General features: G+C 37.3%; 1 protein-coding gene across 4 annotated transcripts in view; it reads left to right on the forward strand.

The window, feature by feature from the left end:
- abca12 (ATP-binding cassette, sub-family A (ABC1), member 12) overlaps nt 1-13,889 on the forward strand; it is a 74,258-nt gene that overhangs the window by 14,724 nt on the left and 45,645 nt on the right. For all 4 annotated transcript variants that reach the window (XM_041264842.1, XM_041264839.1, XM_041264841.1 and 1 more), the window contains exons 16-26: nt 243-457; nt 1,413-1,549; nt 3,320-3,440; nt 3,763-4,509; nt 5,466-5,602; nt 7,353-7,473; nt 7,806-8,552; nt 9,519-9,655; nt 11,434-11,554; nt 11,877-12,623; nt 13,587-13,723. In XM_041264842.1, the coding sequence (XP_041120776.1) occupies nt 243-457; nt 1,413-1,549; nt 3,320-3,440; nt 3,763-4,509; nt 5,466-5,602; nt 7,353-7,473; nt 7,806-8,552; nt 9,519-9,655; nt 11,434-11,554; nt 11,877-12,623; nt 13,587-13,723 (3,367 nt within the window). The remainder of the gene's footprint in view (nt 1-242; nt 458-1,412; nt 1,550-3,319; nt 3,441-3,762; nt 4,510-5,465; nt 5,603-7,352; nt 7,474-7,805; nt 8,553-9,518; nt 9,656-11,433; nt 11,555-11,876; nt 12,624-13,586; nt 13,724-13,889) is intronic.

The following is a 13,889-nucleotide window of genomic DNA, read 5'->3' on the forward strand; positions in this document are numbered from 1 at the left end:
GTATCTCCTTCTTTACAATAATGTACTGCATCTCCTTCGTTACAATACTGTACTGTATTCCATTCGTTACAATACTGTACTGCATCTCCCTTGTTACAATACTGTACTGCATCTCCTTTGTTACAATACTGTACTGCATCTCCTTTGTTACAATACTGTACTGCATCTCCTTTGTTACAATACTGTACTGCATCTCCTTCATTACATTGCCAGAGACTGACTCTTTTCTTTATGTTCTGTAGGTCTACATGCTGATTGACGTGATTAATGGAACTCAAGCACGTGAGGTGACTGCTCCCCAGATCCTCTCTGCATGGGAAACTCTGGAAACATCCTATCTGAAGTGCATTGAGGTCATCGGCAGGGTCACTGAGATTCTGGGCTCGGAGTACTGGCGAGCCTGGGCTAGAAACACCAGAGCCATAACCGCCAACTGGACTGCAATCCTGCAGGAGAGGTCAGTATCTGAAACCCACTCGAGCTGCTCGCTAATGTGATATCATATACAAGTGCATAAGAACACTAGAAATGTGTCGAACTGGAACAGGCAATCTGGCCCATCGAGTTTAGTCCCTTGCTAGGAAACTATTTTCCCAGTGTGATGAAATCTAATGCCTAGGACAGAATCTGATTTTTTTTGTTAATGTTCCAAGTGTTCCACAATTTCATAGGCCTACCTTTCCACTTTCTGCTCTTATCTCATGTTTACACATCTTCTGTTTGTGTTCCAGATTCTAAGTGTGGTTCTTAAGGTCTTTAACTATTTAGGATTTTTACTCAAGTTAAAGAGGTTGCAGCAAATGAAATAACCTAAAAAAAATCCATATTATAAAACTAGTAATAAACTTAGCTGCAGGTACGAGCATTTAAACAGGTTCCAAACGGCAAATAATCTGTTACAATTCTTTGACAAATGTTTGTATTGGAAGATGCAGATGACAATACGCAATAGTTTTTTTGTAGGATTTCTAAAGGTGAAATGTACCATAAGCACACACCTGAGGTAATTGTTAAAAAAAAAAAAAAAAAAAATTACATAAAGAAAGAAAAATTGAACACATTTCCATTAACATATACAGGGATGTATTTAGTGTGGGATTTATTCAAACATTGGTTTATAGTGTCTCTTATAAAAGTGTCCCATAGTAAAAGCATAGCAGCATTGTAATAAAGCACAGTGAAAGCATAGGGAAGCAATGTAATAGCGAAGCATGGCAAACCAGGGCAATTCTAGTAAGTACAATGGGAAAAACAGCAAAAAAAAAAAAAAAAAGGCATAAAAATACCATGGTAAACTTTTATAAGGGATAGACCAGGGGTGTAATAGGTGGCATGAAGCGGCACCCAATGCTCCTAGTACTCTTTTTTTTTTTTTTTTTTATCTCATGGTTTAATTGTCTTCCACCTGCTAGGACACTGGAAGAAGTTGAGCAGCTGGGTTCTGAACTGCAGGCCAGCGTTCTGTGGCCCACAGTGAAACCATACTTTGACACAGCATACTGGATTATGGCTTACTCCAGTCAGCAGAACACCACCGCACCACCCAACTGTAAGTCAGCAATAACTGCTTGAACAATTATTAAAATTACATTGCGGGCAATATTTAGTATGAGTGTCATCCAGTCTAACTATTCTAGGAAAGCAGAAACACAAACCTGTTAATGTTACAAAATGTGTTTTACCTTTTAAAAAATAGGAGTTCATTAAAGACTGGAGTAAAAGCTTTAAAAAAAATAAAACAATAAATAAATAAAAAAAAAAAATATATATATATATATATATAATATATGTTTTCCTGTGTTCCTCTCCATACCAAAATGTTGAATGAATGTTACGTCCTATAATTTATTTCCATGTCATACCTTACTTGCACATTTAATTTTGGTCTGTAAGAAGATTCAATTCCCTTCCAAATGCATCAAGTAAAGGCTTACAAAGAACTTGTGTCTTTTTCACTTACAGGGTAAAAAGATTGTAATTTTTATCAGGGGTGTCTGGTTCTTAAATAAAAAAAAAACAAAAACAAAATAGAGGTTGAACTATGTGAACGCTCCCAGTGTTTACCCCCAGGACTCATTTACATTTAACTTAACTACAACATGCAATAGAAAATACAGTGGAGAAAGGCCTGCAAAAAATCTGGTTTTGTAAAGCTTTATCATTGTAACGCTCTCAAAAGCTGATGGCTGCTGTTTCTAAAACGTGTTGCTTTTAAACAATAAGCAACATGTCTCAGTGCTGTGAATATTATATCATGCCACGTACGTCAATATGGTTTTGTGATGTACTGTAAAAACTTGTTGACTTTTCCTCACAAGAGTTTTTACAGGATTGCTTTTCATATTCATTTCATATCACTCTTTGTAATTCATCTTGCATCTGGAAAAAAAACCAAAACAAAACATAACTTTGGATCTTGCATAGTTTACAAGATAATTTGCCATGCAAATATGTGTGCAAGATGCAAAGATTACAGATTCCTCCCATGCCAAGCCAATCCCTTCATTAGTGTTCTGTGTATCAGTGAAGGGGCATCACATCATGACATGGATTCCTCCCCTGTTTATTACCCTGTTTTCTACGTTCTGTAACGTTCTCAATTGATGTTTCTGCTTACATCATTATTTTCGCTGAATTAATAATTAAAATCATTTTTTCAACCACCTAAAACACTTCACTTCACATGTTTTTATAAAATGATCCAATAAACCTGCTAGACTTGTCTTTGTATATATTTGATAGCATTACCCCAGACATTATAATTGGATATTATAAGTTATATCCCCATGGGACCCTATTAGCAACAACGACACCCGCTAAGAGTAGATCTCACACTCAGAATGTCAGTGACAACACATTGTAAATGTTTACACAACAACACGTTATATATAAACAGATTAAGTAAATCAATTTAAAATAAATAAATAAATAAAAAAAAATAAATAAATAAAGCAATCCAACAAGTGCTCTGGCTTTTCTGTTCCGTACCACATCATGGATCGTTATTGCTGTGTTACCTGTTTTGACAATGTGGGCAATAATCCTTGTACTTTCCTTGCACTAGAGCAGACCTTTTGAAAAGAGCTTTGAAACAGACTTTAAAGTTATAAGTGTAAAAAGTTGTCAGGATGTTAACAATGAAAAGAAAAATTACAAGTATGTTATTTAAACAGTTGTAGCAACACGTGGGGACGTGGAACGCTATATTTTTCTGAACCCGACTACTTACTCTACAGTCATATAGCTTTATTGAGAAACACAGATTTTGCTGCATGTTCTTGTTTTGATATTCACTATAGATCCCTCGTGTCTTTTTTAGGTACTTTCATCAATTCAACCATGTCCCTGGATTGCAGCTCTGTGTTCAGCTGGAAGCAGTTTGTCCTAATGACTGTGGCACTCTCTGAAGAAGTGGCCAAAGATCAGACATCACTGCTGAGGTAGCCAGATCATATCTATCAAGATCATTCCTTTGTGTGAGCTACGTGTCCAGCCTGTGGTCCCGTTCATTGGACCGAGGTGACACTGTAGCTTCTGGAGAGTAGTTCATAATCCAAGTACAGGCTGTGTAAACTGGGGAACCTTTAAAGATATTATACAAGAGAAAATCAAGTTGACCTGATCCGCGGTTGCTCCAAAGTCTCTTAATTTATTAGTCTAAGAAATGTAATTTCTATGTACTAATTATGTAATTGTTTTACTCAGTTTGTTTCGGGTGACTATTTGCTTAATGCAGCTGTGTTTTTTTTTTTTTAACTGTAGGATGCTTCGGGCAGGAGTATTATTTGCTCAGAACAGTTTCCGGAGTCATGTGGTTGAGCGGCTCTTAAGTACTTTGCCTCTAAACAGCACAGACCCATTCCTAAAAAAACAATTCAGACAAGACTATACACAACTGCTAGACCTTGCTTCAGCCTTGGTGGACCCTTTAACTCCGGTCAACATCTCCACTGCCTCAGTTTCTATTGAGGACATTGTGACCCTACTAGAAATCATGAGTAAAAACAATTCCAAATATTACATGGATCCACTGTTAAAGGATGTTGAAACAGCAGTGAAAGTGTTTAAATTATTACAAGAAGGGATAAAAGTCCTCTCCACATTGGAGTCAGAAGGGGCTGCCAATCAAACTCTGTTCAATCTGTCAAGCCAGATGATGACATTTGACAAGTTAATTGATTATATACAGCTTCTCCTACCTGCTGAAAAACGCCCATACGTTGACATGGCTGTCCGTGTTTTTGAAATGCTTTGGGACACTGTGATTGTAGCCTCCAAACCAGGAGAGCGCAACGTCAAAGACGTTCCAAGCTTGCTTTTAGATGTAGCAAAGCTCCTTCTGAACAGCACGGCTCCCCTTGCAGAGCAGCTGCCTGAAGCTGTGGTCACTGACTTGTTTGCTGTGCTGCAAGGCTCCATGCAGCTGGCCCTCTCCTCCATTGAGTCAGGCTTCCCCAAGGACAGGAACCTCACCATGGAAGCCAACTGGACTGCAATCCTGCAGGAGAGGTCAGTATCTGAAACCCACTCGAGCTGCTCGCTAATGTGATATCATATACAAGTGCATAAGAACACTAGAAATGTGTCGAACTGGAACAGGCAATCTGGCCCATCGAGTTTAGTCCCTTGCTAGGACACTATTTTCCCAGTGTGATGAAATCTAATGCCTAGGACAGAATCTGATTTTTTTTGTTAATGTTCCAAGTGTTCCACAATTTCATAGGCCTACCTTTCCACTTTCTGCTCTTATCTCATGTTTACACATCTTCTGTTTGTGTTCCAGATTCTAAGTGTGGTTCTTAAGGTCTTTAACTATTTAGGATTTTTACTCAAGTTAAAGAGGTTGCAGCAAATGAAATAACCTAAAAAAAATCCATATTATAAAACTAGTAATAAACTTAGCTGCAGGTACGAGCATTTAAACAGGTTCCAAACGGCAAATAATCTGTTACAATTCTTTGACAAATGTTTGTATTGGAAGATGCAGATGACAATACGCAATAGTTTTTTTGTAGGATTTCTAAAGGTGAAATGTACCATAAGCACACACCTGAGGTAATTGTTAAAAAAAAAAAAAAAAAAATAAAAACATAAACATAAAGAAAGAAAATTGAACACATTTCCATTAACATATACAGGGATGTATTTAGTGTGGGATTTATTCAAACATTGGTTTATAGTGTCTCTTATAAAAGTGTCCCATAGTAAAAGCATAGCAGCATTTAATAAAGCACAGTGAAAGCATAGGGAAGCAATGTAATAGCGAAGCATGGCAAACCAGGGCAATTCTAGTAAGTACAATGGGAAAACAGCAAAAAAAAAAAAAAAAAGGCATAAAAATACCATGGTAAACTTTTATAAGGGATAGACCAGGGGTGTAATAGGTGGCATGAAGCGGCACCCAATGCTCCTAGTACTCTTCTTTTTTTTTTTATCTCATGGTTTAATTGTCTTCCACCTGCTAGGACACTGGAAGAAGTTGAGCAGCTGGGTTCTGAACTGCAGGCCAGCGTTCTGTGGCCCACAGTGAAACCATACTTTGACACAGCATACTGGATTATGGCTTACTCCAGTCAGCAGAACACCACCGCACCACCCAACTGTAAGTCAGCAATAACTGCTTGAACAATTATTAAAATTACATTGCGGGCAATATTTAGTATGAGTGTCATCCAGTCTAACTATTCTAGGAAAGCAGAAACACAAACCTGTTAATGTTACAAAATGTGTTTTACCTTTTAAAAAATAGGAGTTCATTAAAGACTGGAGTAAAAGCTTTAAAAAAAATAAAACAATAAATAAATAAAAAAAAAATATATATATATATATATATGTTTTCCTGTGTTCCTCTCCATACCAAAATGTTGAATGAATGTTACGTCCTATAATTTATTTCCATGTCATACCTTACTTGCACATTTAATTTTGGTCAGTAAGAAGATTCAATTCCCTTCCAAATGCATCAAGTAAAGGCTTACAAAGAACTTGTGTCTTTTTCACTTACAGGGTAAAAAGATTGTAATTTTTATCAGGGGTGTCTGGTTCTTAAATAAAAAAAAAACAAAAACAAAATAGAGGTTGAACTATGTGAACGCTCCCAGTGTTTACCCCCAGGACTCATTTACATTTAACTTAACTACAACATGCAATAGAAAATACAGTGGAGAAAGGCCTGCAAAAAATCTGGTTTTGTAAAGCTTTATCATTGTAACGCTCTCAAAAGCTGATGGCTGCTGTTTCTAAAACGTGTTGCTTTTAAACAATAAGCAACATGTCTCAGTGCTGTGAATATTATATCATGCCACGTACGTCAATATGGTTTTGTGATGTACTGTAAAAACTTGTTGACTTTTCCTCACAAGAGTTTTTACAGGATTGCTTTTCATATTCATTTCATATCACTCTTTGTAATTCATCTTGCATCTGGAAAAAAAACCAAAACAAAACATAACTTTGGATCTTGCATAGTTTACAAGATAATTTGCCATGCAAATATGTGTGCAAGATGCAAAGATTACAGATTCCTCCCATGCCAAGCCAATCCCTTCATTAGGGTTCTGTGTATCAGTGAAGGGGCATCACATCATGACATGGATTCCTCCCCTGTTTATTACCCTGTTTTCTACGTTCTGTAACGTTCTCAATTGATGTTTCTGCTTACATCATTATTTTCGCTGAATTAATAATTAAAATCATTTTTTCAACCACCTAAAACACTTCACTTCACATGTTTTTATAAAATGATCCAATAAACCTGCTAGACTTGTCTTTGTATATATTTGATAGCATTACCCCAGACATTATAATTGGATATTATAAGTTATATCCCCATGGGACCCTATTAGCAACAACGACACCCGCTAAGAGTAGATCTCACACTCAGAATGTCAGTGACAACACATTGTAAATGTTTACACAACAACACGTTATATATAAACAGATTAAGTAAATCAATTTAAAATAAATAAATAAATAAATAAATAAAGCAATCCAACAAGTGCTCTGGCTTTTCTGTTCCGTCCCGCATCATGGATCGTTACTGCTGTGTTAGCTCTTTGACAATGTGGGCAATAATCCTTGTACTTTCCTTGCACTAGAGCAGACCTTTTGAAAAGAGCTTTGAAACAGACTTTAAAGTTATAAGTGTAAAAAGATGCCATGATGTTAACAATGAAAAGAAACATTACAAGTATGTTATTTAAACAGTTCTAGCAACACGTGGGGACGTGGAACGCTATATTTTTCTGAACCCGACTACTTACTCTACAGTCATATAGCTTTATTGAGAAACACAGATTTTGCTGCATGTTCTTGTTTTGATATTCACTATAGATCCCTCGTGTCTTTTTTAGGTACTTTCATCAATTCAACCATGTCCCTGGATTGCAGCTCTGTGTTCAGCTGGAAGCAGTTTGTCCTAATGACTGTGGCACTCTCTGAAGAAGTGGCCAAAGATCAGACATCACTGCTGAGGTAGCCAGATCATATCTATCAAGATCATTCCTTTGTGTGAGCTACGTGTCCAGCCTGTGGTCCCGTTCATTGGACCGAGGTGACACTGTAGCTTCTGGAGAGTAGTTCATAATCCAAGTACAGGCTGTGTAAACTGGGGAACCTTTAAAGATATTATACAAGAGAAAATCAAGTTGACCTGATCCGCGGTTGCTCCAAAGTCTCTTAATTTATTAGTCTAAGAAATGTAATTTCTATGTACTAATTATGTAATTGTTTTACTCGGTTTGTTTCGGGTGACTATTTGCTTAATGCAGCTGGTTTTTTTTTTTTTTTTTTTTTTTTAACTGTAGGATGCTTCGGGCAGGAGTATTATTTGCTCAGAACAGTTTCCGGAGTCATGTGGTTGAGCGGCTCTTAAGTACTTTGCCTCTAAACAGCACAGACCCATTCCTAAAAAAACAATTCAGACAAGACTATACACAACTGCTAGACCTTGCTTCAGCCTTGGTGGACCCTTTAACTCCGGTCAACATCTCCACTGCCTCAGTTTCTATTGAGGACATTGTGACCCTACTAGAAATCATGAGTAAAAACAATTCCAAATATTACATGGATCCACTGTTAAAGGATGTTGAAACAGCAGTGAAAGTGTTTAAATTATTACAAGAAGGGATAAAAGTCCTCTCCACATTGGAGTCAGAAGGGGCTGCCAATCAAACTCTGTTCAATCTGTCAAGCCAGATGATGACATTTGACAAGTTAATTGATTATATACAGCTTCTCCTACCTGCTGAAAAACGCCCATACGTTGACATGGCTGTCCGTGTTTTTGAAATGCTTTGGGACACTGTGATTGTAGCCTCCAAACCAGGAGAGCGCAACGTCAAAGACGTTCCAAGCTTGCTTTTAGATGTAGCAAAGCTCCTTCTGAACAGCACGGCTCCCCTTGCAGAGCAGCTGCCTGAAGCTGTGGTCACTGACTTGTTTGCTGTGCTGCAAGGCTCCATGCAGCTGGCCCTCTCCTCCATTGAGTCAGGCTTCCCCAAGGACAGGAACCTCACCATGGAAGCCAACTGGACTGCAATCCTGCAGGAGAGGTCAGTATCTGAAACCCACTCGAGCTGCTCGCTAATGTGATATCATATACAAGTGCATAAGAACACTAGAAATGTGTCGAACTGGAACAGGCAATCTGGCCCATCGAGTTTAGTCCCTTGCTAGGACACTATTTTCCCAGTGTGATGAAATCTAATGCCTAGGACAGAATCTGATTTTTTTTGTTAATGTTCCAAGTGTTCCACAATTTCATAGGCCTACCTTTCCACTTTCTGCTCTTATCTCATGTTTACACATCTTCTGTTTGTGTTCCAGATTCTAAGTGTGGTTCTTAAGGTCTTTAACTATTTAGGATTTTTACTCAAGTTAAAGAGGTTGCAGCAAATGAAATAACCTAAAAAAAATCCATATTATAAAACTAGTAATAAACTTAGCTGCAGGTACGAGCATTTAAACAGGTTCCAAACGGCAAATAATCTGTTACAATTCTTTGACAAATGTTTGTATTGGAAGATGCAGATGACAATACGCAATAGTTTTTTTGTAGGATTTCTAAAGGTGAAATGTACCATAAGCACACACCTGAGGTAATTGTTAAAAAAAAAAAAAAAAAAAAAAAAAAAAAAAAAAATTACATAAAGAAAGAAAATTGAACACATTTCCATTAACATATACAGGGATGTATTTAGTGTGGGATTTATTCAAACATTGGTTTATAGTGTCTCTTATAAAAGTGTCCCATAGTAAAAGCATAGCAGCATTTAATAAAGCACAGTGAAAGCATAGGGAAGCAATGTAATAGCGAAGCATGGCAAACCAGGGCAATTCTAGTAAGTACAATGGGAAAACAGCAAAAAAAAAAAAAAAAAAAAGGCATAAAAATACCATGGTAAACTTTTATAAGGGATAGACCAGGGGTGTAATAGGTGGCATGAAGCGGCACCCAATGCTCCTAGTACTCTTCTTTTTTTTTTTATCTCATGGTTTAATTGTCTTCCACCTGCTAGGACACTGGAAGAAGTTGAGCAGCTGGGTTCTGAACTGCAGGCCAGCGTTCTGTGGCCCACAGTGAAACCATACTTTGACACAGCATACTGGATTATGGCTTACTCCAGTCAGCAGAACACCACCGCACCACCCAACTGTAAGTCAGCAATAACTGCTTGAACAATTATTAAAATTACATTGCGGGCAATATTTAGTATGAGTGTCATCCAGTCTAACTATTCTAGGAAAGCAGAAACACAAACCTGTTAATGTTACAAAATGTGTTTTACCTTTTAAAAAATAGGAGTTCATTAAAGACTGGAGTAAAAGCTTTAAAAAAAATAAAACAATAAATAAATAAAAAAAAAAAATAATAATATATTATATATATATAATATATGTTTTCCTGTGTTCCTCTCCATACCAAAATGTTGAATGAATGTTACGTCCTATAATTTATTTCCATGTCATACCTTACTTGCACATTTAATTTTGGTCTGTAAGAAGATTCAATTCCCTTCCAAATGCATCAAGTAAAGGCTTACAAAGAACTTGTGTCTTTTTCACTTACAGGGTAAAAAGATTGTAATTTTTATCAGGGGTGTCTGGTTCTTAAATAAAAAAAAAACAAAAACAAAATAGAGGTTGAACTATGTGAACGCTCCCAGTGTTTACCCCCAGGACTCATTTACATTTAACTTAACTACAACATGCAATAGAAAATACAGTGGAGAAAGGCCTGCAAAAAATCTGGTTTTGTAAAGCTTTATCATTGTAACGCTCTCAAAAGCTGATGGCTGCTGTTTCTAAAACGTGTTGCTTTTAAACAATAAGCAACATGTCTCAGTGCTGTGAATATTATATCATGCCACGTACGTCAATATGGTTTTGTGATGTACTGTAAAAACTTGTTGACTTTTCCTCACAAGAGTTTTTACAGGATTGCTTTTCATATTCATTTCATATCACTCTTTGTAATTCATCTTGCATCTGGAAAAAAAACCAAAACAAAACATAACTTTGGATCTTGCATAGTTTACAAGATAATTTGCCATGCAAATATGTGTGCAAGATGCAAAGATTACAGATTCCTCCCATGCCAAGCCAATCCCTTCATTAGGGTTCTGTGTATCAGTGAAGGGGCATCACATCATGACATGGATTCCTCCCCTGTTTATTACCCTGTTTTCTACGTTCTGTAACGTTCTCAATTGATGTTTCTGCTTACATCATTATTTTCGCTGAATTAATAATTAAAATCATTTTTTCAACCACCTAAAACACTTCACTTCACATGTTTTTATAAAATGATCCAATAAACCTGCTAGACTTGTCTTTGTATATATTTGATAGCATTACCCCAGACATTATAATTGGATATTATAAGTTATATCCCCATGGGACCCTATTAGCAACAACGACACCCGCTAAGAGTAGATCTCACACTCAGAATGTCAGTGACAACACATTGTAAATGTTTACACAACAACACGTTATATATAAACAGATTAAGTAAATCAATTTAAAATAAATAAATAAATAAATAAATAAATAAAAAGCAATCCAACAAGTGCTCTGGCTTTTCGAAAAGACCCAGGCAGGGCGTAGTGATGTGTTAGCAATTGGACACAATCGAGAAACCTGTTACACCCGTATTAGGAAACATGAAAGGAAGTGATCTCGTCTGGAAAACTTTTCCGAAACTTTGTCTTGAAATTTCAATATTCACATTTTTCTCCGGTACTACAATTCTTACTTTTCTGTTCGTAAGTTCGTGTTATTTAAACAGTTCTAGCAACACGTGGGGACGTGGAACGCTATATTTTTCTGAACCCGACTACTTACTCTACAGTCATATAGCTTTATTGAGAAACACAGATTTTGCTGCATGTTCTTGTTTTGATATTCACTATAGATCCCTCGTGTCTTTTTTAGGTACTTTCATCAATTCAACCATGTCCCTGGATTGCAGCTCTGTGTTCAGCTGGAAGCAGTTTGTCCTAATGACTGTGGCACTCTCTGAAGAAGTGGCCAAAGATCAGACATCACTGCTGAGGTAGCCAGATCATATCTATCAAGATCATTCCTTTGTGTGAGCTACGTGTCCAGCCTGTGGTCCCGTTCATTGGACCGAGGTGACACTGTAGCTTCTGGAGAGTAGTTCATAATCCAAGTACAGGCTGTGTAAACTGGGGAACCTTTAAAGATATTATACAAGAGAAAATCAAGTTGACCTGATCCGCGGTTGCTCCAAAGTCTCTTAATTTATTATTCTAAGAAATGTAATTTCTATGTACTAATTATGTAATTGTTTTACTCGGTTTGTTTCGGGTGACTATTTGCTTAATGCAGCTGTGTTTTTTTTTTTTTAACTGTAGGATGCTTCGGGCAGGAGTATTATTTGCTCAGAACAGTTTCCGGAGTCATGTGGTTGAGCGGCTCTTAAGTACTTTGCCTCTAAACAGCACAGACCCATTCCTAAAAAAACAATTCAGACAAGACTATACACAACTGCTAGACCTTGCTTCAGCCTTGGTGGACCCTTTAACTCCGGTCAACATCTCCACTGCCTCAGTTTCTATTGAGGACATTGTGACCCTACTAGAAATCATGAGTAAAAACAATTCCAAATATTACATGGATCCACTGTTAAAGGATGTTGAAACAGCAGTGAAAGTGTTTAAATTATTACAAGAAGGGATAAAAGTCCTCTCCACATTGGAGTCAGAAGGGGCTGCCAATCAAACTCTGTTCAATCTGTCAAGCCAGATGATGACATTTGACAAGTTAATTGATTATATACAGCTTCTCCTACCTGCTGAAAAACGCCCATATGTTGACATGGCTGTCCGTGTTTTTGAAATGCTTTGGGACACTGTGATTGTAGCCTCCAAACCAGGAGAGCGCAACGTCAAAGACGTTCCAAGCTTGCTTTTAGATGTAGCAAAGCTCCTTCTGAACAGCACGGCTCCCCTTGCAGAGCAGCTGCCTGAAGCTGTGGTCACTGACTTGTTTGCTGTGCTGCAAGGCTCCATGCAGCTGGCCCTCTCCTCCATTGAGTCAGGCTTCCCCAAGGACAGGAACCTCACCATGGAAGCCAACTGGACTGCAATCCTGCAGGAGAGGTCAGTATCTGAAACCCACTCGAGCTGCTCGCTAATGTGATATCATATACAAGTGCATAAGAACACTAGAAATGTGTCGAACTGGAACAGGCAATCTGGCCCATCGAGTTTAGTCCCTTGCTAGGACACTATTTTCCCAGTGTGATGAAATCTAATGCCTAGGACAGAATCTGATTTTTTTTGTTAATGTTCCAAGTGTTCCACAATTTCATAGGCCTACCTTTCCACTTTCTGCTCTTATCTCATGTTTACACATCTTCTGTTTGTGTTCCAGATTCTAAGTGTGGTTCTTAAGGTCTTTAACTATTTAGGATTTTTACTCAAGTTAAAGAGGTTGCAGCAAATGAAATAACCTAAAAAAAATCCATATTATAAAACTAGTAATAAACTTAGCTGCAGGTACGAGCATTTAAACAGGTTCCAAACGGCAAATAATCTGTTACAATTCTTTGACAAATGTTTGTATTGGAAGATGCAGATGACAATACGCAATAGTTTTTTTGTAGGATTTCTAAAGGTGAAATGTACCATAAGCACACACCTGAGGTAATTGTTAAAAAAAAAAAAAAAAAAAAAAAAAAAAAAAAAATTACATAAAGAAAGAAAATTGAACACAGTTCCATTAAAATTCTACAGGGATGTATTTAGTGTGGGATTTATTCAAACATTGGTTTATAGTGTCTCTTATAAAAGGGTCCCATAGTAAAAAGCATAGCATTTAATAAAGCACAGTGAAAGCCTCGGGAAGCAATGTAATAGCGAAGCATGGCACCCCAGGGCAATTCTAGTAAGTACAATGGGGGGAAAACAGCAAAAAAAAAAAAAAAAGGCATAAAAATACCATGGTAAACTTTTATAAGGGATAGACCAGGGGTGTAATAGGTGGCATGAAGCGGCACCCAATGCTCCTAGTACTCTTCTTTTTTTTTTTATCTCATGGTTTAATTGTCTTCCACCTGCTAGGACACTGGAAGAAGTTGAGCAGCTGGGTTCTGAACTGCAGGCCAGCGTTCTGTGGCCCACAGTGAAACCATACTTTGACACAGCATACTGGATTATGGCTTACTCCAGTCAGCAGAACACCACCGCACCACCCAACTGTAAGTCAGCAATAACTGCTTGAACAATTATTAAAATTACATTGCGGGCAATATTTAGTATGAGTGTCATCCAGTCTAACTATTCTAGGAAAGCAGAAACACAAACCTGTTAATGTTACAAAATGTGTTTTACCTTTTAAAAAATAGGAGTTCATTAAAGACTGGA

This window comes from Polyodon spathula, chromosome 11 (genome assembly GCF_017654505.1).
Source record: "Polyodon spathula isolate WHYD16114869_AA chromosome 11, ASM1765450v1, whole genome shotgun sequence".
Lineage (NCBI taxonomy): Eukaryota > Metazoa > Chordata > Actinopteri > Acipenseriformes > Polyodontidae > Polyodon > Polyodon spathula.